The following is a 26053-nucleotide window of genomic DNA, read 5'->3' on the forward strand; positions in this document are numbered from 1 at the left end:
GGAGGAAAATCTACCTCAAGCTTCTCCCACGGGTACATTACTCGCTACTTACTAAAAATTTCCAGAAGCTGTTACATACGTAACAACGTTTGCATTTTTAACATGGCGTAATTAAATAGAGTAGAGTTAATACGCTGTTCGCATAGTAACGAAATAAAAAAAAGAGCGACAGGTGGAGGGTAAACGGGGAGAAGGGGGAGACCTCGCCTCGGCGCGGAAAGCACCGAGTTTTACCTGCAAAGTTCCGGTAGCTTATAATTATGCCGGCGCCGGCACCGTGACTGAAACAGTATCGCCGAATTCCTTCTCGCGAAAACGAGTCTTCCAATCTCCGTCCAGTTTAAGAAAGTTCTAACGCAGCTCCGGGCGGACACCTCACACGATTATCCCTTTGAGCCAACTTCGGCCGAAGCAGAACCATTTAATCAAGTTGACAACTTTCGTAATCACGCCCGTAATACGGCCAAACCATGTACGGAACGAAGTTAGATGCCCACCCCCCTTCCCACCTCCCATTGAATAAAGATACCGTTAGAAAAGCGGAAAAAAGAGGGACTGATTGCAATTAAAATTTATCAAGACGTTGCGATAAGTTCGATCGAAAACTACGTTTTGGCTGTACATTAAATTTTTCTAATTTAATTACAATTATCGCGTACGTTTATATATGTATAGCAATAGAATATATCGATATACGTTGACTGAAATGCAATTGAAAGAAAGGATTATATCCTGTCGTTTCTCAGTTCTTTTATAGACATATTGCCGTCAATCACTCGATCGCGGAAATCTTCCGCGGCGCGGATAAAAAAATTCATATTCGATAAAAGTATCACGGCACGTGACATGAATATGTAATAAACTCTCGATGGAATAATGGAACTTGTTCGGAAAAGCTTTCCGTCGCTCTTCGCAAATGTCTGGAGAACTAATCATATCGATTCGTAGTAAATAAATCAAAAGCTGTTGAAGTTAATTACGGCATGAAGCAACAAAAAAAAAAGAAAAAAAAAGATTCGATATCGAGTAGCGAATATTTAGTTGTAGTAAATTGTTAACCTGAACGGTCATCTTTTGGATTAATTAAAATGATTTTTTTTTATCTACGAAGAGACCTTATTTCTTCGATTAGACGGAAAAGACGTAAAAATTTCACGATAAAACTGAAGGGCCGCAGTACGTTAAATTAAATATTTCCTCTCGCAATTGCGACGCGTTCTAAATCCGTGAAAACCAGTAATGGTATTACATTATCGATCAAACTTGCAATTGAATTTCGCGTTTCTATTTTTTTTTTTTCTCAATCAGAACCGGCAAGTGGGCGATAACGGCTGGTAATATTACACAATAATAGTCGTCGCGCCGCGGAACGGCGAATGTAACGCCGCTCTCTTACATACGCAAGGGCCTGTAATGGACCGCAGTAAACGTATTTAGTTTCCGGCCTCCTCCAGTTATTCTCCAGCTGGAGGCTAAAAGTACTTTGCAGACGAGGACGGTTGTTATACACCGCAATCTGTGCAACTCGTTAAAACAATTTTCACATGCTACCTGCGCGCTATAATTTTGCGCGAATAATGACGAAAAAAAAAAAAAAAAAAGAGAGGTACGATAACGGCCTCGGCGATGTCGTTCAACGCGCAGCGAATTCTTTCATCTTCCCTTTTGCGTCGCGGTTAAAACCAATTAATAATAACGATTGGAAAGGCCACTAAATATCTAACGTAACTATTACGGTTGATTACGCTTCGATTTGACTTGCATAATAACGAAGTCATACTTTCGAAAGTGTATCTCTTACATTTTTCAATATTGTGTTTTATTAATTTTTGTCTGCATAGTTGAATGAAATAGCAGGTAATAAATATTATTTATTCGCGTGACAAGAAGCGTTAAAAAATTAATGTATTACAGTAAGAGTTACACAATAATGCTCAACATGTGCTCAATTCGATTTTACTAGAGTGGAAATTCTTTCTTAAGACCTGACTGGCCGGTAAATTTCGTTGCGCCTTCGGCAACATCTAGAGGAAACGAGATGTCGACGATGCACAGGAATTGGATGGAAACTACAAGCGAGAGGTGGGGATATATATCGTAAACTCCGTGACAAGTCTCGGAATCGGTTTGCAAACTTTCGCCATATCCCGTGTGTGTGAAGGATCGCGGGGCCCAAAGATTTACCACGTATTCCTTAATGGAAGCCGACGACAAGGCTGCCTAGGAACAAATCCGCGAATTCGGGCGGCTAGACTGCGGTATCGAAGCTTGGTGAAACTCGAAGCACCGCGACATTCAGTTCACCTGCTATATCGCCGAAAACTCCGCGAAACACTCGCCTAACATCTCGAGCGGCATTACCGTAGTATATGCTCGTGTGTATTTCGTGCCTCTTTGAACGCGCAATTTACTATTAAATTCGGAATGCACAATGCGATGAGGCTAAATGTACTTTGCCCTTACAACACAGATTTCGTACGTGTATTCGCGTATACGGTACCCTAATCGTAAAATTTCACGTAATTTTATACGTAATTTATGTAAAAATCTTAATTTTTGTTACACTGCTTTTGTAATATTAGAAGAGTATGCGTGCGCCACGCGCACGCTGTTTTTTCAGAGACACAAAGTTCAAAGTACGATAAAAAAATTATGAGACTCACCAGACTGCATGAGCATCAGCGGAGTTGTAGAATTCAGGCGGTGGCTGTAACATAAAATAAAACATATTATTATACACATGAATATTGGCTAATCAAATTAATAAAAAAAAAAGTAAAAGTGATATTTAATAAAAATTTAATAAAATAAATTTATCCTCACCTAAGAGATGCTCCGCCGATGCAGGATGCCCGTCCTGAACCTCCTCCTCCACTCAGATGGGACGTGACGAGCCATCCTTCCGCGCACAAGTAACTCGCGAACGCGTCCGGGTGAAGTTAAAATCCCGAAAATTATTTAACAAATTTTTCGACACTCCCGAATTAAAAAGAATCGTTAAAAAAACGCCCGGTAACTATCGGCAGCCCCGAACGACCGACGAACCGGCTGCAGTTCGTATAATTTCGAATCAACGTGCGGCACTGAACGATGCGACGCAGCGGAGTTTCTCTTGACCTGAAACAGAAAAAGAAACAATTATTTAATAGATATAAAATCTAATTAAATGAAAAAATTAAAAAACGTTATTAAAAATCCAAAGAAAAAATTAATACATACCCATGGGTTGCTCCGCCGGGGCAGGATACCCATCCTGGGCCTCCTCCTCCTCTCAGGATGTCCGCGGGATGTCGGGCTGGTCCTCCTTCAATAGGTAGAATATTATCTGGAACAAAAAAATCACAGGTAATACTCTGTTGTATTCAAGGTCTTGTTGAGCGCGTGTTGTTAAAATCGTACCGCGCGTTTGTTATGGTTGCGGGTGACCCAACGCACATTCCAGCGCTAGTCTAGTTATCGCGCAATGTCCCCCCTTCTCCCCGCGCTTCCCGCGCCTACAGCTCCCGTGCCGACACTTATACGTATGCAAGGCTATGCTATCCGCGGTCGAACATACGCGAACTTGCGCGGAGCGATTAGCAGCACGTGCTCGCGCTCGAAGCTCCGCAACTAGATTGACCGATAAAGATTTCGACTCTTAGACGGAAAGATTTCGACACTCGCCGTATCGTCGCCTGACCACGAGTATGTAAAACACACGCAAATACCTCAGCATCCGTCTCGAAAAGAGGAGAGCACTCCACGTGGCTGCCGTGATCCTTGTCCACGCAGGAAGTGAGTTACGTAGGCTCGGCCGCGCAAGCTCGCGATCAGGCAATCGATAGAGCGCTGTGATTCGTCGGCGCTTGGGCACCCATCCCATTACACCCGACTGACGAAAAATGCTGCTTAACCCGACTACGATCACTGGCGGTCGCGGGGGAGACGCGAGGGAGGCGCGGGGGAGTCGCGGGGGAGGCGCGGGGGAGGCGCGGGGGTGGCGCGAAAAAATCGTCACACCGATTTTGTTATTTAAGAACATGCTAAGCCTCTTTAATGGCAATTTTACAAAGGGCGTATTACATTAATTAAAATGTTCAGGCATCACGTGTAAGCAAAGAAATCTAGTTCGTTTAATATGCTACGAGTTTTCGTAGTGAACGCATTTTCACCGAGTCGCATCAGCTGCAAGATTTTTGTGTCAGTCTGTTATTAACGTTATGTCCCGACGGTTTCAAACATATCAAATAGCCGCGACCGCTGCATATAGTACGCATACAAAACTTTAATATGAATTTTTATTAGGTCCGTGTCAGAAGAAATCGGTGGAGTTTAATAGAAAGATCTGAAGTTTAAGTGGAGTAAAGTTACAGACTTTTCCGATTTAGTCAAAGTCAACGTCAAACTTTGTTATAGACTCCTTCATATCTTTATTTAACCAAATATAAAAGTTATAATTCATTATTTTCCAGCTCTTAATTTTAGCTATAATACAATGCTTGCAGAAACTGCAGCAAATTTAATAAACCCGTTTTGTAATGCGCGATATCGATTATAATAAGTAAACTATTTTCATTGTAATTAAAGTAATTAATTATTTTTTTCTAGCATTATTTTAATTAAAATTAATGATAACGACGGTACTCTTCTATCTCCTTTGCAAATCAGCCCTTTGTGGAAATCAAGGGGAAGAGTTAATTTTGCAGATGCGGTGCTTGTTCACGAAGCGACAGTAATCAATGAAGTAACGAATGAATTATGCAATCGGCGGGTCAGTGCTATCGTGCTGCATTGATGCTAACGCGGTTAGCCACCGTGGCTGTTAATTCGGTAAACTGCACCGCCGAACCCTCCTCGAACTTCGGGCGAACGAGCGAGCGAACGGTCGAGTTCCCTTTGACGCAACTTATTCTGTATCCCCGCTGGTTTATGCCCCGAGGTCGCGCACACGGCTGTCCGGAATTCTCATGTTCGCGGTCAAAACCAAATAGCGCAGTTTTGGCGTGGCGCAGTTTCGTGTTGCACCGGCACGCGGAGATGTAGATGCAGTCGCCCGCCCGCTGCAGTTGCCCACCCGCCGCAGTTGCACAGAGGGTGCTGTTATTTATTGCAGTAGTTTCTGCCCGACAATCTGACGGGGTCGGGGTGCAAGACCCCTTCTTCCGACTTTATCAGAGTTCCCGCGGTACTCCCCGGCGTATTTCGTGGTGCCGCTCTGCGGTCGGAAGAATGCGCGTCGCACCTGGGACGTGCATCCTCGGAGACAGGACGACTCGTGTCGCGCGAAAATTGTATCGTTCCCGACGACGGCATACGTAATCGCTCCGCGTCTTACGCTGTATGTATACGTGTCTCTGACATCTCTGCGAAATTGCGCGTGCATGCGGGTAGAATTTTCTACGACGCGCATAATAACGTTTCCGCGAGCAATAATTTTTTTTTTTTTTTTAATCGTAATTGTCGCAGGACAAAAGTTGACCGCTCAATTTTATGGAGATCTTAATTTATGAGCCCGTTAATCTATAGGCAGATTATCTACTCTTATACAGGCTAGAGCAGAAAATTCGCCGTTGAGGACGAGCTGATCGCGCCCCGTTTAATCCCGTCGAAATTAAATCGCTTGATTTATCTGAGTACTTTCTCTCGCACCCTGTGGTCGGTACAGCGGCAGACATACTTTACGCAAGTATGCGCTGCATAGTTCATAAACATCATGCAGCTTTTGTCTTTACTAAATTCCGTCGCGCGCGTTGAATTAATTGCAGTTAATTAATTTTGTTCCATAACGTCGATAAGTTTGGTTCGCGAGCAATTTCTATTTTAAAAAGAAAACGCACAGTCCTTATATACTAATGCTAAGATCTATTTAACGGTCAAATAGGATTTTTTTACTTGTCCCCGGAAGCCCTACCTACCACCCTACCTACCTAAAATTACGTTTATTTAATCTGAGACATCCTGTAGAAATATTCAAGCAACGACAGTCGTTCAAATTTGCTTTAGGCATAAATGTTATTTTTCATCACAAAACTCTCATTACTTTATTATTTGCGCAAGGTAAAAATCAAACTTTAATTAATCAAGCAATTAATCTTATTACCTGACAATACCGCGGCGATGCCAAAGGTTAAAATAAGTGCGTTTACTCGAAATAAATAATGAATTAATATCGTACAGTTAATACAGCTGGCCAGTTTCCAGAATCCCGAAATAATAAACGGTGTTATTTTACTAACTACAGAAAGGCCAGGAACGGCTAAGCCGGTCATATCGAAAATGCAATTTGCCGCGACTAGACGTCAATTAGCTTTTCTCGCAGGAAATCTCGTTAACAATCCGCTGCACCGTGTGGTCCAATATGATTAATGCGGTCGACTCGTTAAGCAGGCTTGCCGGCCATATTCCGTGCAGTCTATACTCGTTAGTTTAAGTTTTTATCCTTCTATATTTTGCGTAAAAACACGTATGAATTAAACGAGCGGTTTTACGACGATTCATTTTATAACAATCCTCGATCAAATTCGTACCTGAGAAAATATTGAGATGGAACCATTTATCGTAATTTTCTATTCGACATCGTGCACCCCGCTACGTATAATCAAGCTTGAAATTAAGTTTCTATCGAAAGCAAACGTGTGCTCAGTACACTACAGACACTTGCGAAGAAAACCAACTTAAACAGAATTGCTCGTAGAATTACGCGAGAGTGTTCCCCCGCGCCAACCCGTTTGAGAAATGGTAGCGATTCGAATTTAAAGCTAATACACGTATTCTTCAAAAGTCCACGATTACATATATAAAGAAAATGTTCAATCTCTTCGCATATGCGGCTATTCGTATATTCAATGCACGACGAAGTTAACCCATATCGCCTCCTTTCGCGTCATCACTAAGATTACTATTCCGTATTCCGCGATGGCCATTTGCCAGCTCTCGAAGCCGACCTGGCAATAATAGAGCATAGCGATGCGATTGACCCCGTGACCCGACACGTGCATCCGCATCACTTCGCTGACTAAATTCCCCGGTGATCGGGCCATTGTGAAAAATGTCGGGAAAAAATTTTGTCAAAGGTAAGAGATCGCTAATAAACCACGGCTGGAACGGTTATTAATTAAACTAAATTGCGTTCCGGCAAGAAGCGAAAGAACAACGCGGAGCTGAACGCTGCACTCGGCCGCTTAGTTTAGCTAGCTGTAAACGCGCGAGTGATTTTCCCGGCGAGTGGAAATTACGGTGCATCCTTGAGAGATTGGAAGTTCAAATATTTATATCCGCCGGCCAACAGGTACGTACCGCGGAACTTCGTCGGTGGAAGTTGGCATCGCGGGACGGGGAGATGAGGATCGTGATCTACGTGGCCGTCTTATCGGCCGGATTTGCGGACGCTCGTTGCGCAAAGATAAATTCATTCGCAAGTTCAACACCGCTCTTGCGAAAGTCAAGAATGTTTCATCTGACCCTTAACTCTTCGACGAAAATACCGCCGGATTTTTCGTTCGGGTAATTAGGAACATTTCGCCGATCGTCGCAAAATAATGCGAAACGCCTGATTTCGTGTTATTTTAAATGCAAACTTAGAATTGGCGTAACGCAAGCTCGCTCGTCAAACGCAGCTACTTTGCATAACAAATAGCGAAGTGCGAAGAGTTCTTAAATAAATGAATACCCGTACAAGACTGTGTTGTAGAATATTCCGATTGTCGCAGTTGAGAATTCCGCGTGCAGTTTTTCGAAATTGCCCCATCGAGGCAAAGTGATGCGCGGCGAGTTTCTCTTACCTAATTTCGCAGACTCGAATCGAGTTGGGACCGACATTAAACGAACTTTAAGAATAAGATCAACGTCCCGCTTATTCTCCGCGCAAAGAGCATCCATAAAAGTCAGCCGCGGCCGGCTTCTGGGAGCGAAAAAAAAATCTCGTTTGCGCGACTTAAAACGCGACGGTGCGCGGCGCAAAGTGAGTTGCAGCGCTGAAAGTGCACTGTCAAGATAAATGAATCGTAAAAAAAGATGTTTACCGCGACGGCGCGTTTCGCGTTCGTTCATTATTCGTCGCCCCCGAAAGAGAACGGCGTATAAGGTTGCGAAATAAAGATAAATGTAAATTGAAAAAATGCAGAGCTCTTCTTCAAACTAAAGTAGGTTATTTTTCTAACTTCTCCTTAATTTTCGTCGCTGCGTAATGTCGCGATAAATATTGCAAGCGATATTGCGGGCGAACGCATCAAATATATTATCTGCTTTTTGATGAAATAGGGAAGAGATATTTTTCTCAATAACGCAACTTAGATAAAAATTTTGACATATCGTCATGTGCCTCAAACGCCGTTATTTAAAAGCATCTATCTCATTTTTTTACGAGTGAAATTCAGTGAAAAAGTTACGATGAATAAATATTAAATGTCTCATGCAAAAGTAAGATTTAGTTTGATATATTATTAAATATTTCAATGCCGCATTGGCCAAATGTCGAAGCACATACTGCGGCAAATATCGCGTGAAGCAAAAAAATAAAAATAAAAATTTTATTTCCCCGCTCTTATACCTACGTACTTGCGCACTAAAACTTTCTCAGATTCAAGTTAAGAAGTTATACTTTTTGTACGTAGAATATTCACATGCCAGGAAGTCTTTCTCCTGCATAATACGACGTGAAATTGTAGCGTGGAATAATGAGAATAATTTGCAAATATATCCGAGTGAAAGTTGGTTCTCACCTAATAATTAATTATCTAATAATTAATTAGCTGGCCGATTCGTGGTTCGTCTCGTCGCTGTCTAGCAAAAATGTTTAACACTGAGTCAGAAATGTTACACTCATTGTTACTAATTAATAACGAGGTAGAAAATCTAAATATCTAAACGTTTTTCGCCTCGTACTATTCTACTGCGAGTTCTGACCTACCCGACACGTGCTCGACTGCCGAGATCGCCGTGAGCCGGGATCAACGACCGTCACGGTAGTGTGCGTGCATCTGTGTGTCAACATCTGACCGGCAGATTTTCGCGTTCCGAGTTCGCAAGGCGAGGGACGCGCGAGCCGCGGGCGGCAGAAACCGGTTTGCTCGAAGAATTCGGCAATAGACTGCCTAGACAGTTTATCGCCAGGTCCTCCGATCGCCGCAGTAGTGTGAGTACGTGCGTGTGTTTACATTCGGCCGGCAGGTTTTTGCATTCTAAGCTCGCAAGGTGGAAGACGCGCGGGTGGCGGAAGGTGAGAACCGGTTTGCTCGGCGAATTCGGCAGTCGAGCATTGCGTAAAATCAACACACAACACAACAGACTAGTACGCGACGAAAAACATTTAGATATCTAGATGGATACATGGTCCGAGCTGGACAGACTAAACGATCGATGCTAGACAGATTTTTTTCTTTTTTTTTTAATACTTTCTTATAATTTATGACTAGTATCAAGCTATATATTTAATGTTTAATTAATATGTTAATATTTAATTAATAATTTTTGTTGCAGAGTTTACGCAATATGGCAAATACGACGGACGCCTGCGAGACTCGCGATCCATGCCAGCACGGTGGTATTTGCATTTCTACGGACAGCGGACCTATCTGCGAATGTCGCACCGGGGATTACGAAGGCGCATATTGCGAGAAAGGTTAGTGAAACAACTTTCGATAGTTCTAATCTAAATTTCGAAATCAATTATGGTAAAAGAATAACTAAATATTACTGAGTAATTTACCGTAGTTTAAAATCTATTTCCAAATTTGGTAATTTTGTATATCTTGAACACAGTAAACGTATGTAATTAAACGGAGATACATATAATTTACATGCATGCTATTTTCATACGTGTACGCGACTTTAATCTAAAACGAAATCCACAGAAAATCTACTAAATAATAAAATTTATATAACCGAATTAAATATTTATTGTATAATAAAATTTAGAATAATTACTAAAAGCTTTAGTTAAACACAGCTTAATAAAACAAATTTAAACTACTTTGATGTAGAATTCATGACAGAGAAAATTAAATTGTCAAAATGTATGATTCAAGCGATTTATTATAAACACATCGCATTTTACGGCGAGATCGCAATTTTATTTCACCTTTGATATTTTTTTTTTTCATTGATTATTCATTAATCTTATATGGCTTTTATACTTCTTTTAGCAATCCGCATTTAATTAATTACAATCTATCCGCGACACCTTTTTCAGGTTTCGTGTCCTTCGATTTAGCGGCCGATAGTTTATTAACATCCCGGGTCGCATCCCGTTTAATATTAATTATTCACTCAAGGCTCGCGTAAGCTGGGGACGTTTCTTTCAAATATTCATTTCCTTGCATTTTGCATTTCGTCACGAGGCAAACGTGTCACGCGGCCACCCAGGCCCGTTTTTATTCTCTTTTCTCATATTTCGCTCGATCGATCGTTTTTTTTAACGATAAATTGCTCGGACGCGGTACAGGCGTGCATTTCTCGTTAACTCCTACGCGTATTTGCGAGAAAACGCGCGTCGCTTAATGAGGCGTAATTGTCGACAGCTGCAGAAGCGAGATAGTGTTCGAGAATGATTTTTCCTTCTCGTAAGCCATTGGCAATTAGAGAACCCAAGGAAGTCGGGGCCGTTCCGAGACATTTCACCGATAATTACTATCAGACTTCTTCCCCGTTAATGAGGTGCGCGCACAAGGAGTCATTAACGAGGGCGATTCGAGAATGTGAGTGGCAAAATATACAAAAGTTTATGCATTTGTTGCTGTCACTTGAAACGACTGGGAGAGAAAGCACGATTCGTTAGAAAAGATGATTTTTTTTTTCTTTTTAAGGAAATGTTTTACAAAAAATTATTAAGCGCCTGCGTCACAAAAGCGTATCGGAATTTTAATCGGAATCCGAATCGAAAGGATTCATTTTAATGAACACTCGTAACGTTGTAACGAATAACGTTGTGATAGCAATTGCATACAATTTTGTATTTTAAATTACAACAGCTGATATTAATTTCAACCAATTGCTAATATTACAAATGGCATTGAATTCTATATAATTAATTAATCGAGAAACTTTTTTTTTTTTAATATACGTATAAAAAAAATTCGCGTAATATTATTACGTTAATTTGCAATATGCGTTCTTGGAACGCGAATTCTACTTCTCACATAATTCAGAGAACACTCGACAGGTTTAATAGCGAAAAGCGAGATTACGTTTTGCAGATAAGCAACATACCAGATCCACTTTAATTACGATATACCTTCTGCGATAAAATTTTGCGTTTTCTCGAGTTTTCGTGTGGCTCGCAAAAACAACATTTTCGACCGCGCATTAGTAGTAATTTTACTACTTGCGGATTTTCCATTACTGCGCGTGACAGATATACGATATACCGTTTTTGAAGACACATTTACGTAAGTTACTGCGTTTTAAGCGCTGATAAAGTCTCACAGCCCCGTGTAGCCGGCAAATAAGCACGTAAAATTATCATTTATGTTCGTATTAACTGTGCCAAGATTATATTTTATTTTATTTTCTTAATAAATAAAAGTAAGCATAAAAATATATATATCGTACAAATATCGCGGGATTTAAATAATATTTAAATTGTTCGATTTCCTGCTTTCATTACTTGATACAGCAAGCATATATATATTAAATAAATTGGTTTTGCATTTCACGATATTAACAGTTAAAAGTTTACTGTAACCGGGGTATCTCGTCATAGTATGAATAAACAATCTGTCTTTATCGAAAATTGCAGCGTGGAATGTTTATTCAAAGGTTTACTCCACTGATAATTGCGAATCTTTGCGAACTCACGACCGAGTCCTTTGTCGCTACTGAGACATCGTCCAGAAGAACGCGAAACTTCAAAGACGACTCCTCGCAAAAGGAACCAGGACAATTTCATTTTAATTCCTCTCTTAACAGCTTTTTGCAGGCGCGATTGTCCTCGTCGCGCCTGACAGGCGCAGTCGTTATACGCGATATAATGTAATTTCCAGCCTTAATGACCATGTTGAAACGAATGGAGGAAAAAGAAAAAAGAAAGCTGGGAGAGTGCAGAGAGGATAAGAGTGTTACAGACGCGCAAGATAAAATAGCGGGGCTAAAAATGAGGGCTGAGGCATAAAGAAAAGGGAAACGGAATTTATTAGAGTCTAAATAATTAGTCTATTGAAATTTCTTAACAATTATCGAAAAAATGGAGCTGCTGTGAATATCGAAAGAAAGAAAAGTATGTACGTAAAAAGAGAGGAGAGAAAAGAAATTCAACGTATTGATATTCGGTGGTTCATGATAATTTCTGCACTGGTTTTTTTTCTTTTTTTTTTTAATATTAATATTTTAAATAATAAACTCTTAGAGTTTCTTTAAATAAATTAATTCAGACGACTAAATGTCGAGTGAATATATAAAGCTAGAAAACCGCTCTTTTCGCATTATCTATTTCAAGTTGGATAATCAAGAGTTTATGCTCGCAACCAATCATTATCTGGACAAAGTGGTTCAACTTTGCATAACATTCCGCGCGGGGAAACTTCGTTGCTTAACACTCGATATTCGCGTTTGCGGGAGCCGCCGTTGCGGAAAGGTAATTTTACAACAATCGTCCGAAAGTTTCTCGGCGTTTAAATTACCGAAAATGGGGGCTTCGTTTCTTTTATCTTTTCCTAATTTTTTTTTTTTCTCTCAAAAATGCATAAGAATCTTTTTACCGGCGATTAAGGCATGGTTCAGTTTTTTTTACTTTCGTTCCTTCTTTTTTTCTGTTCTTACATAGAGGCTTGGAGCACGGTGCTGCCCACGAGGGGTGCTGGCGGTTACTGGGCTTGGGATTACAGTGAGTCTCGCTAATTACAAAACCAAAGCATCCACAATAACGTGGTGTGCTGGTCGTAGAGATATCAGTACGAGTAATCGGTAGATAGTAGCTCTAGTTAAAGTGTTTCTATGTATAGATCCTTGGGGAAGGGCCACGATTGAATAGACTCTTTATCAACGTGAAATTGAATATGAATGGAATTGTCTTAATAAGTTGATAAATGAAATTGATATTAAATCACAATAGCAACGATCGATATTACCCATTAATTAATAGCTATCTATCAATATTATTTAGAATTTATTTAGGATGCGTATTTTATTCCTCACCTCTGGAGTTGTGTATATAAATGTAATTAGTCGGTCCAACGTAGTTAGAATTAGTGCATTATGATAATGCAATATTTTTTTTATATATAATATGTTAAGTAAAATTCCCTACAATTAAGTAATGTGATAAAAAAAAATCTTACAGTCTACCTGATATTCCGCCTTGAATTCACGTATTTAAATAATTGTGCACCCGTACCGTATTGAATAATAATAAAATCGCCGCCCGTAAAGAATACAAATCAATACCAAACGTCCGATAAACCAATTAAAATGTATAAACATCGTTCATATCTAACATTAACAATGGAAATGGAAGAAAACTCGAATGACAGATCCGAAATAAAATACGTTGATGAAATAAATAATTATCGGCGGAAACAATTACAAGTCTTTGTGAATTTTAATGCTATCAAATATCTCATTATTGCATTGCTTTTCCATCAATACACTTTCCCTAAGTATTGTTTAAATATTAATTTTCACATAAAATATTAAAAGTTGATATTTTGTTAAGCGTTTTAATATACTTTACATGATTAACTTTGTAATAATTTATATAAAAACCCCTTTTTTTTCAATACAATTTTAATTTAAAGTATATACTATTTTATTTTAATATTAACGCGTAAAAAAAAATCTGTATTATATTTATCGTAGTTCTACTTTAATTATTTTTTGTTTTCTAATTTCGTGCATTACCCAACATGATTATCGATTAATCCAAATAATAAATTTTAATCTTTAATTAATTGTACTTACGACGAATAAAATAATTGATTAAACCAGTCCAAAAGATATATCGATAATAATAAGCTTCATAAGCTTCGAACGCGTGCATTCTTGCATACGCAATCGCAATCGACAATTGTATGTATCCGAGGATTAAATGTTAATGCTAATCTGTAGTAATCCGTCCATTTATAGAAATAGGTTTAATTACAATATTTTTTCTTTCTTTTTAAATTCTTTAAATTAAAAAAAGCACGATAGATTTTTCGTAAAGCCGTTACTTTAACTTAAACGGTATTAATATAGTTTTAAATAGTATAAACTTCGAACAGTAGAAAGCACATTTAATACCTTTCCGTAATTCTACGATGCAGTCTTCGAGATAACTTCGACAAAACACCGTTATAAAATGTAAAAAAGATTCTGTTGTTTTGACCCTCGAATCGATAATCCTTCCTTAATACCGTATTCATGCCACTCGGCTAACAAATATTGAAACGCGGAACTAATCCCGGGTTATTCGCTAAACGCATACAGATGCGTCGCAATGCCGCTCGCTTCAACCAATCCCTTTCGTATCGGCGACGCTGCCTAAGTAATCGAGAAGCACAAAAGTCTCATCGGCATTCATGTGAATCGAATTTAGTTCGGGGCCAAGATTTTGAAAATACACGCCATCGAGACGTAATAATGCGCCCTGAGAGCGCAAATTCCGCTAAAGTGCACGTTATTAAGCAACCGATCCGTATCGCGAATTTCTGTTAGTTAAATCCCTCGATCCGAGCAATTCGCGTATTAATCCGCGTTCGAAAAGTATTGGGTAAATTACGCTTATCGGCGAGAAGTTCGTAGCATGGAGATACGATTGCGAATAAACCAATAGTTTCCCCGGCACCTCAACTTTTACTGCCGAAAATATACATACGCAGATTCGCGCTCAGAGATCATTTTAAGGTGCGTATAACGTAAGGCATTCTTTCCTAATTTTACCCTTATTCGACCGGTTAATTTACTACTTTTTATTATAAACAAACTTTCTGATTGATATCGAAATGGACCGGGAAGTGGGAATTCTCTCGTTAAACTTCCGTCGGGTGCAGTCTAGATCGCGATAAGCCCTCGACGTGGAAATCAGCCGCGCAATCACGTAAATCACCAAGAACATTCCGAGAGTCGTGTAGCGAAACACGCGGTAAACAACGGATAGGCGACGGCGTGAATCGATCGGTAGTTTGGGGCGAAGCTAGATCGGCTCTTCGTACCAATCGCGAGTCTGCATCAACAGTGTTTAGTCGTTAATTCGCATACCTCTCGAGGTAACAATGCATTCCACCTGTCCGCCGGTTATATCCGCTCAGAATTAGGCTCGCGTACGACTTGGGTGCAATATTCGGCAAACCGAACAGATTTCGCGTCGAGTCCACTTCCGTCGACAAAAACGTCGGCTTGTTCGCAAAATAAGCGGAAGCAATTTCGCGCCTCATCTTTCGATAAAGGGAAAAAGGCTGTGCATACCGTACACATAACGTAAGAGCTTTTTTTTTTTTGCGGAAGATATTCGCGAGCGAACGAGCCGGCATTTGCTCGCGGGTGTCTCTCGGTTTACTTAAGAGCTGAATATACACCCTCCCGTTCAGCAAGTATTCGTCTCCGTTGAATGCGACCGGCGTCACGTGGCTGCGAGGAGCACCCTCGAGCAAGCTCGGGGGTTAATAACACGGATTACGCTTCGCCGCGTCCCCTGGCGACCCTTCACGATCGCCCACGGTGTCGTCGACAAAGAGTTATCCGCGTCCGGTCGGAAAATCCATTTTCCAACGGCATCTCATCCGAGGCGAAGGCAAAAAGCCCGTCAGGAAATAGTTGCGCCGGTAAGGGGGGAACGAACGATAAGCAGGGGGATGAAAGGTCTTGGACGATGGTAGCAGTTAAAGTTCTTCCCGCGGCTACGCGAACGGTGGCAGGGTAATATTCTCCGCGCACCGGATTTATGCCGCGGCGGTCGCTCACCGTTGCCAGAGGTAATTGCAACGCGCGAGGGATCGCGCTGGAAGGCATACCCGTCCTCGTGGATTATGAACGGCCGTTTTGTCGCGTTGTTAGCAGATATCCGACGCGGCTACGAGGCAAGAGACGCTAATTAAGTTTTTCGCGGACGGGTTCGTGCGCCGCATCGCTACTACCGCGGAGATCCCCGGGGGAGGGACAAACCTTCCGACAAAACACGCGGAGACTACCTCTTTAAGTTTTACCCGACATGTCTTCTGGATATCTCGTGGACATAATATAAAATGGAATACGTTTACTCTCGTTCAATTTTTCATTGAGAATATAAGTGAAAACTTTTTATTTTCAATTTGTAACGGCGATAATTATTTTTTTTTTTAACGGCGGTGATTAAAGAAGCGACTTAATTTGCCATGATTTTTTGAAAAAAAAATTTCTTTTATCGCAAATAATTATATGGTTATAAATAATTAACGATATTTTATTCTAAGTTAGAAAAAAAAAATGTTATTTTAGCTCAAAAATTTTACAGGGAAAGTTAATTATTTGAAAAGCAAAATTATCTAAATACGTTTCGAAGAGAAAATCGATTTTGTACATATCAGAAAATTAATGAGATTAGAAACACTCTGAATGTTTAATTTAATACGTCAATGTATGTTGTGGTGATGTTAAAGTACCGCGATCGTTTTAGAATCCTTCGAGTTTTCACGACGAAGCGACGACGAAGAAAATAAGGTGAGAAGAGACTTAGAGCAATTACTCGTACGTTCCGGTTGCGAAGAATTATGGTCTCCAATGCGGCAAACTCGCGACGAACTTTACCCGATCCTTAATTCCTTAACGCCTCGACCGTGCTAAAACTGTGTAAGAGCGATATATAATTCATTAATGCACTCGTCGTCTGCCGTTTCGTTAATTATTAATCGGCGTCGAGGTAAAAGGACGAATTTCGTAAGTTCGAATTGCATTAGTTCGCGTTATAATGATAGTTCGATGAAAGTTGGATCGGAAAGAAAAAAAAAATCGTCCATTTTTTTCCAAGCAGATGAGAATTTTAGCTCTTAGGCTAGACTTTTTTATTACGTTTAGCGGCCTGGGCCACTTTGCGCTCGTTGCATCAACTAGGTCACCGGATAGAGGCGTTTGAGACCGGTGAGAAAAACGGTTTTATTAAATTTTGGGGCTTAGGCCAGTTTTACACGTACAGTCTGACGATTGCAATTTTCCGCTGCAACGATACAAAGAGATACTGCGAAGAGGGTCGTTCGGCTCCCACTTCTATGTAGTTATAAACGAATCGCAATAACTGCCGCAAGTAAGTAATCCATATTTATGGAATAGACGAGCATCCGACGAGAAAACTCGATGATATAAGGCACATAAGCGACATTATTAAAAGACAGTTATATGTATATACATATGTGGTCATATAAATTATCGCGAGTCTCGCCAATATCATTTGAAATTAATTTACTCCGAACAAACTATTTTTTTTCATTTATAGAATTTAATATAACGGGTTGGAATAAATAATATTATTTTATTAAAAATTTTCCGTAAATAATTCGCGATTTTGAGCGTTTAGAATTTTTACGTCGCTTATATTTTTTTCTTTGTTAGTAGACATTTATATATTTAAAGCGCGACACAGAAAATATGATACAAAATATAAATCAACTAATTTTTTTGATTACGTATTGATTTTTCAATTTAGGTTAAACCGTTTATTCGCACCTTTTACAAACGATCAATTCTACCGACGTTACTGCCTTTCGTTTCGCAATAAGCAGTCTGAGCTAAATAATTTCACCGCTCGTTAATTAATGATAATTATCGCCGTTTCTCGTTACCAATTTCATTAAGCGAAACTGTTTTCGGTGTTTCATCACAACAATTTTCGCGCGAAATTTTCACTCTTCTCTCGTTTCGCACACTTATGTTCCGAAAACGAGCGTCGCTTTATTCCAACACCTCGCGCTCCTTGGAAATGCAAGCGTCTCACGTGCGGAAAAGAGAACAACGAATTTCAGCGAGGTGGCGTCGCAGGATGCACTACTTTTGAGATGAGAAAAAGTCTGTGTCGTTTCCCGGGAGATCTCGTTACTCCTCGAGGCTCTTCGAGAGATTACTCGACTAATCCCGCAGGGACGACAACGACGTCGAGTACGAGATCGAACGACAGCGTTAATGCCGCTTTTATCGTCTACAAAAATTTATTAAATAGGTCGCCGCAATACCATACAGCGCACATACGTAATTTGCCGACTTTATGATGCAAAAACTCGAAAATAATCTCCCCCGATAGGGGACAATTTTTAATCCGCCGTGATCTCGCTTTTTGCATCTTCCAACGTCATTCAACGTTACGTAATAAAATATTCATATTTAATGTGGCCCTTTCGAAAAAAAATGTTGACGTGGGGCATAATATAATATTTTATAATATTCGAAATCTTAACCCGTCCTACTTCTAACAATTTTTATATTTAAGTTCCGCGAACGTTTTCGACTTTATGAGAAAATTTTGGAATAAAAATTCGCCAAGGCGAGTCTCGCGAAAGTTAAATGGCTCGCTAGCAGGCGTGCCGTGTTCGCAGATTTCGTGTTACAGCCTAGGAAGATTCTTGTCGCGGGAGTTTCATAGGCCCCTCGGCATAAATCGGGCCGGTGCTTTCCGCGTCGCGAAAAACTTTTGTAATATTCCATCACGCGGCTGGTGACAAGTATTACGCGATAGACGGCCTTCGATCGCGCGACTGGTCGGAGGCACTTACGTAATTTTATATCCAGACGTCTGGATTCAGCCATTTTCGCGCTCCCTTGAGAAAGCTTCTCGACGTGAAAATGACCATCCAGCCGTAAGGTATCGTGGGGCTTGTTTACCTTTATTGGCTGCTTATATTCTTTACCGTCGCCGTGTGCGCGTATCTATACGGGATATTCCCGGAGTGTTCCAACAGACTGTAAAAGTCGATAAGTCACAACGAAAATTGCACTTTATCGAAGCATGAAAAATACGATCCACGCGCATCGACAGGTGTCGTACGAACTGACGCAGCGCGAGTGCTGCAACGTGTATATTTTACGGCAATTTCCCCGGCATGTCGCTAATCAGTTGTCTTAAACAGAGAGACCGCTTTGATTTGATTACCGATTAATTGCCTAAGGACATTGCGAAGCTCCAACATTTGCGCAGCTGGCTAAATTCGTGTTTATACAAATTTACTATTTATCGATAGTTACGTGTATATATATTAACATCCGATTAATATTCGCGACGCGTCGCTCTCGGCGCTTTTTAAAACAGTAAAATAAATTATTAGGAAGATTTCGACTTTTTCGTAATAGAAAGTTAAAAATTAGTTTCACGAGGGAAGTGACGAATGTATGTACGCCAGGTCTTGTTGAGCCCCGGCTAGATTCGCGTCACGTGCTCCAAGTTATCCTAGGAACGTTCTTGCGGACGAGCCCAGGATTTCGATTTAGCTGCATCCTCGCGGGATCGAGCCTTGAAAGACTTCGGTCGCGCGTCTCTGTTATGCAGGAGAGTTCCCGACCATTCTACCGCGGTCATGACAAATGCGCTGGGTACGGGATCGAGGGTGCGATGCGAAACTCCCTCGATATAGCCGGGACTTGCCGAGCTTGAGCGCACAATTGGTCCAGATTCGCGCGCCAAGGTACCACCGACTGGGTAATTTCCATCGCGTTCTCTCTACTGGCGAATATGTAGCGCGACGCCTCTCGTCACGCGCTCATGCGTGGAATTGGTGTTCCGCCGCGTTGCCTTGCCCTAATAACTTGTTCTCGCACTTTGTCCCGACGCCGAGAGCTTATTTAACCCTATAGGCGCGACCGCACGCGGAGTTCTCTCCCTATCTTACAGAGCTCTCCTCGGAAACTCAGACTTTTTCTCGATAGCGTGGTCAATCGTTAGAAAAGTTTTATAGAATATTGCCTGCTTGCTATTGCTTCCCTTCTTTTTCATTGTATTTTTATCCCGCGATATTATTATTAAAAATTCCTGACAGAACGTATCAACTTTGTACTTCGAGTTTACGAGATTGCGGGTCCGGCGACGTCGAGGATTTCGCGAAATCCTCGCGAGATTAAAACGCCACGTGGCGGTGTACTCGGACCGACGCGCTCGGGACGGAATTTTCGCGTTTTGTTGCCCAAGATTTGGGACGTATGTCTCCGCACGTCGAGTCTCGCGGTAAAGCGACGACGTCGTCTCAAACGCTGGCCAGGAATGGCCGTACATTAAGGATCCCGGAGCGCGCAGGCCGCAACGGAGCGTGCGATAGTAAAACGACGGCTCGTACCACCTTGGTAGTTTCCGGTGAGCGATGTCATCATGTGTCGCGCCGACGTGACGCAATATACATGCTAATACGATAGCTTGGGCCGGTTCACGGGGTTGGATACCGGTGGAAAATGCCGCCGCGAGATTCTCTCTTCGGCCCTTTGACGCGACTAGAAAGACGCCGCCGGCGGCCGGCCTTCGTTCATGAATTTCAAGTGGTTCCCTTCTCTCGTTTTCCTGATTTGTGCAAGTTAGTAAGAGGCTATCGGTCTCTATGAAAATTTCTCGCGGTTAATTGTAACGCAATTACGTAACGTAACTAACACCGCACGGCGAGACTGTCATCGATTAAACAAAAGTATTTCGAATTGCGGACCGTGCCGATTCATCTCTCTCGCTTTTGTCAATAGAAAGACAATAATGGGGGGACTTAAGGTACAATTTGTAATGCGTGTTTAAAATGCATCGACGTACAAATACTATAAAATACAAACGCCATAAAAATAAACGATTGTTGATTTCGCGTTACATCCGTAGCTATCAAAACGCCATCCAATTTTCTCAACGTGTTGCGCTCGCAGCATTCAAAAAGAGGCGGATACTTTTCCTGGTTTCAGCTTTAATACCGAAGAACTTTTTCAATGGCGATAGTAAAAAGCTTTATTGTTTTAAGGGATTTCCGCGGGCTATAATATTCTTTTGTAGCCGGAAACACAGAAAGTCGAGTTCCACGATTAAGTTTATGATGCGAGTCGTAAAAACGAAAGCGAACTTTTCGGCCATAATTAAATTATCGCTAACAAGTACCCTTATTAACGTAAATTTTTAAATAAAATATAAAGGTAAATAAAATTTCTTTGGAAGCGCGGACGAAACGTTTCGTATCACTACCGTAACAAACGTTATGCAACAATTTAAACAATGTCGATAAGATTATTGACTGTTAACTTTTTTAATCTCGTTATGCGTTTACATGAAAATCCTCTCTCTTTCTTTCTCTCTCTCTCCGTTTATTAAATATTTTATATTTTAATATACATTTGTGTTGCGGTGAGGGATTGCAAATTACTTTTGCCGGGGGCGTTCCTCGTGCAGCAAACTGTTTGCAAGGATTAACTCGGCAATCCTTTAAATGCAGGGGGGAATACCGACGTAGAAAGATTCGAAAGTGCAGGAACTAAATAAATCGGACGACGTCCTTAGCACGCTTTTATCCGCGTGAGCCGTCGAGATTTATTAAACCTGCATATACTTCCGCATCCACTACCTTAAGCTGAAGCTTCGATACGGTTTATTTTACTCCGGCCGGCAAGTTTCCGGAAATTCAAGCTAAACAAATGAGCTTCGCCGTGCTGCTCAAGAAAAACAGACGGTTTTCCTACTTAGACGCCGGTTGAATATCAGATTAAATTAATGCAACGTTTGTCTTTTGTATTTTAATAAAGATTGTAATCATCCAACGCACTATTAAATCACACTTAATACGTTTGAAAATTAAGAGAACTTCAAATTGCGTTAATTTTGAATTAGGTACAGTTACATGATAATAATTTGCAAATAGAAATTAATATATAATTAAAGGAACTGAATTTTAAATACAAAATTATAAGTGAAATATACAAAATTGAAATATTTCTGAATAAAATTCTGTTTGACAACGTTGCGGTCGTTACGTAACACCAATATCTTGGTAACGCATTACCTGATATCGGCATTTTCTACGTTATTTTTCTTCGGCAATGTTATCGAATAAAGAGTAGATATTTCCGTCTTTCTCTCTTCAGATATTGATATTTCTACCAACGACGTAAGCCATTAGATGCCTCGAATATTTTTTCCTCATATATTTTTTTTTCTTTTATTTTTCTTTCTGTTTATTATTTGTCTTTAACAAAATGTTGACCAGTTAAAAAAATCTCTAACTTTTTCTACGTCTTTGTTATTAAATGCAATCATCATTTAGTAAAAAATTACATAAAAATATATATTTCAATTAATGTAAAATAATAAATGACACACGTTTTATATGCAATAAGTTTTAAATCATTTTGTCGCAAATTGCACCGTGCTCTTTATGCACTGCTCCACGAAATTTAATTTTCGGAAGGATCAGTTGGATGCTTAACTTACAGAGTAATTACACGCGGCTGATGTTAATTATCCCGTGTTTACGTTACATGCGCGAATGCTGCGAAATCGGCCGATCGATTTAGTTGAGACGCCACGGAGTGCCAAATGATCCCCAATGGGGCAAAACCAACCCCGGCAACACCAATCTGCCGGATATCGCGTAATTATCTAAGCAGGGTAATATGCGCGGGAGATGCCACGTTTTATGGTAATTACCTTTCATGGCTCAAGCTACTTTGCACTCAGCGGGCAATACCTGTTCTCAATAATTGCGAAATTTTCAACATAAAATTATACGACAAGTCTTTGTTTCCGATGTGAATTACAACAACGAGAAATTTTGTCGAGAAAACGAATTTTAAGCGTCAAAGAATTTGTCGCGTTAAATTTACATTTAAATTCTAAGGTGGAGAAAGAGAGAGAATAGAAGAGAGCAGAACTTGGGAATATTGTCAGTCTCTTATTAAGCAAAACTAATTTACTTGCGCGAGATGTTATCCCCGCGAATCGTGAAGTTCCGCGACTTGTTCTTTAACTAACGCCGCCTTGAATCTTTTATCGCGCGTCGAAGAATACATTGACAAAGTCGCGTATAAATCGTGGCTAAGTGCGCCTTGGCGTAGCCGATACACGCGCCTCCGCTAATCCGTATTAATCGCGGCCATTCATTAGGAAGTCAGCAATGGGTGCCGCGTAATTCCGCACCTGGCTCACTCTCTCGCGATCAATCGCGCACATTTCTCCTCCCCTCCCTCCCTCCCCCCTTGCCATAAATTTCACCTCTAAACTGCAGTTACACGTCCGCGGAAGACAATGGCCAAGTAAGCTCAGCGGTAGCCGAGCCACTCGTCTTGTATCTCCACGGGATAGTTCGGAAGAAACACCGAGCGATTGCATTTTCTCTTCGAAATGATCAAAGTAAACTTTTATTGAAAAGTATCGTTGCCGCGGATCTAAGCGAATCTTCAGGATGATCTTTCTTCGACGTTTCTACGCGACGTTTATATGAAGTACCTGGCGAAATACTGAAACTTCGCGGTAGATCAACTGCTCACGCTATTACAGCAGCATTACGGTACTTATTAAAATGCAAGCTACGTTTATTTTGGTAATAAGCTATTTAATTTCTCATTAAACAAATTGCAACGCAAAGGGTTGTGTTTCGTGTACTCTAGAAAATTAAATAGTTTTTTTCGGAATTTAAATCTTTTTTTTTCACCCTCTTTGTGCTAAGTGTCAAAATCGGCTTGTCACGAATTTGTTATCGTTTACAGCGCTATAAATGAGTCTCGGCGCTCTTTATTCGCTACGACAGAGACGCTTAATCGGATTTCGAGATTGCGCTCGCGAGAGACCGATCGCGGAGGACCTCCCGTTTATTTTCCATCTTTCATTGTTATCGCGACGAAACAAAGGTAAGCGCGGTCGGGCAAAAAGGCTGTAAGATCGACTTAATGGCGCTGGCGTGTCGCCAAATCGCGGCGCGGGGTCGAATGCGCCGATTGAAATGTTCATTACCACCGCAAATCATCCGGCAGATCCGCGTAAAGAAGGGCCGCCTGTACTATATATCCACCACTTCGTATCTCTTTCAGCTCGCTCAACTGCGCTAGAAACGAATTGCCACGATAAATCCGCCCGCGTCGATTTTTCTCGAGAGCCGCGTCGCTTCCAAGATGATGGCTCGGGATTTTTCGCGCTTATCACCGTAATTCGCAAACTTGCAAGAGAAAACTGAGAAATTTCGCGTCGTTTAGCGCAGTCTAACCAAAAGGAAAATATATAAAATACCGAGTGGGAATTAATTCCAATCGTCACCTAATAATTAGTTAGCCAATTCGAGATTCATCTCGTGGCTGTCTAGCAAAATTGTCCGAGAAACGTTTAGATATATATTTAGATACGTGGTCCGCGCTGGACCGTGACTAAACGACCGATACTAGAAATATTATTCCCGAGATTAGACAGATAATTAAATAATAAATACATTTATATTTCCTTGCATGAGAGATTACTGTTAAAACGAAACGTGTCCGATAATTGATTATTTAAATTATATTATCTAAATTATTACTCTAAACAAAATTAAAGGTACTAATCAGACACTTTAATAACGGATAGCGTGGGTATAATAAATAATATATTTTTTAATAAACGAAAAGAAAATCGCACGAGTTCCAATAAACGAGAAAGAAATTTGTTTTATTTTTTAGTCTGTGCCGATAATTCGCTAAGCGAGTCTATAACGAAAACTATTGTGAAGAATTGGCCGACTACAGGCTGATGGCCTTTCTTTTTTTGTTCCAGACAAAGCTCCTTCGGAAGCATCCTTCAGAGGGACCGAGTACCTCACGATAGATTTGAGCAAGGGAGAACCCGTGCAAAGTACACAGGAATCCATAAGCCTGCAGTTCAAAACGAGACAGCCAAATGGACTTCTATTTTATTCCGGTAAGTATTTTCTGCGTTCATGGCAAACGATTTCTTTTGTCAATTATATAATAACTTTCCTCCAACCATTTATTTTCACTCGCGAACTGTTTTATTTCCGGATGCATCTGTCGCCAATTAAGAAGATACGATTTTTCAATAATGAGAAAATGTTTTTAGCGCGCATATTCGGTGAACTATTCATAAGAATATCGAGTCATGAAATAATAATCAGAGACATAAATTATATATAATCGTACCAAAACTGCTCGAATTTTTCTATTCCAATAACATTTAGTCACGGATTTGTACGATTAATTAAAAACCATTTGGGAAGATTAACAATGAATTCGCGTTTAATCAAGCAACTTACGGTGACCGAATATTCTTTGAGAGAACGCAAATAGACAATGGAGCCATCTTGGACAATGGTCGCATATTAAATCTTTGTGATTACCCCTCTTTCCTAGTGCCGACATTATAGCCAATTAGAACGTTTCAGTGATTCTAGTACCGGACGTGTGGTCAACGGAAGAAATTTTGTCTCCCTCTTTTCTTTTCTTTTTTAACATATTTTTCTTATTCATTCTTTCAACCGGTTTTATTTTAAAATAATGTTACATCGGATCTCGTTTGACCTACATTAATTTTTATTCATTTTATTTTAAATTTCCTGAGCAAAATGGCGCATAAAATGCGTCACTTTTGCATGTCAAAAGTCAAAATATTTTATTCAACATTAATCTGAAAAGTTTATTTTATACATTACTTTTAAATTTAGAAACAAATTTAGCTCTAACATACTTTCAAAAATACATATTATTTAAAGCAATAATAGCAAAAAAACCGTTTAGAGTTTATACTGCAATTATAATTAATTATAACTGACGCTTTTTAATATTTAAAAGACGGATAATTATACGAAACAAGTGTTTGAGTTTGAAAAACTCTTTTAGCGAGATAATAAAATAAACTACGACGCTCCTCAATATTAATTTCAAAACTTTAACAAAATTTTAGTTCGAAATTTAGTTCGAAATTAAATATGCGAAGTCATAAAAGGCGCGTATAAATTTAATTTAGTCAAATTTGCCTAATAATCGGAGGAAAAATAGCTGAAGGTGCAACAGAAGTTTGTTTCTCGTTTGCTTGCAGTTTGATCAGATATCAGATTTATTGCATCTTTATCGTATCCTGACACATTATAGTTTCTCGGATGCGCGAGCCCCCAGTTTATAGTACACTTACGTAATGAACGGTAGAATCAGTGTGACCAAGACGGCAAGACTGCGCCATCCGCAGTAAAAGGAGGAGTTTGCACCTCCGGTTGCAGCGGCA

General features: G+C 40.3%; 1 protein-coding gene and 1 long non-coding RNA gene across 5 annotated transcripts in view; one reads left to right on the forward strand and one right to left on the reverse strand.

The window, feature by feature from the left end:
* The window catches only part of LOC139104148 (uncharacterized), a 42672-nt gene extending 38932 nt beyond the window's left edge, over positions 1–3740 (reverse strand). Inside the window, exons 1-2 of the long non-coding RNA XR_011545997.1 lie at positions 2824–3740; positions 2664–2707 (exon numbers count right to left, since the gene is read on the reverse strand). This is a non-coding gene — a long non-coding RNA (uncharacterized lncRNA). The remainder of the gene's footprint in view (positions 1–2663; positions 2708–2823) is intronic.
* The window catches only part of Nrx-1 (neurexin 1), a 177099-nt gene that overhangs the window by 72200 nt on the left and 78846 nt on the right, over positions 1–26053 (forward strand). For all 4 annotated transcript variants that reach the window (XR_011545996.1, XM_070659403.1, XM_070659404.1 and 1 more), the window contains exons 3-4: positions 9457–9598; positions 24593–24736. Coding sequence is in view for 3 of the 4 variants with exons in the window: in XM_070659403.1 (XP_070515504.1) it covers positions 9457–9598; positions 24593–24736 (286 nt within the window). In the remaining variant the exon portion in view is untranslated. The remainder of the gene's footprint in view (positions 1–9456; positions 9599–24592; positions 24737–26053) is intronic.

This window comes from Cardiocondyla obscurior, linkage group LG07, assembly GCF_019399895.1.
Source record: "Cardiocondyla obscurior isolate alpha-2009 linkage group LG07, Cobs3.1, whole genome shotgun sequence".
In the NCBI taxonomy this organism is placed as follows: Eukaryota; Metazoa; Arthropoda; class Insecta; order Hymenoptera; family Formicidae; genus Cardiocondyla; species Cardiocondyla obscurior.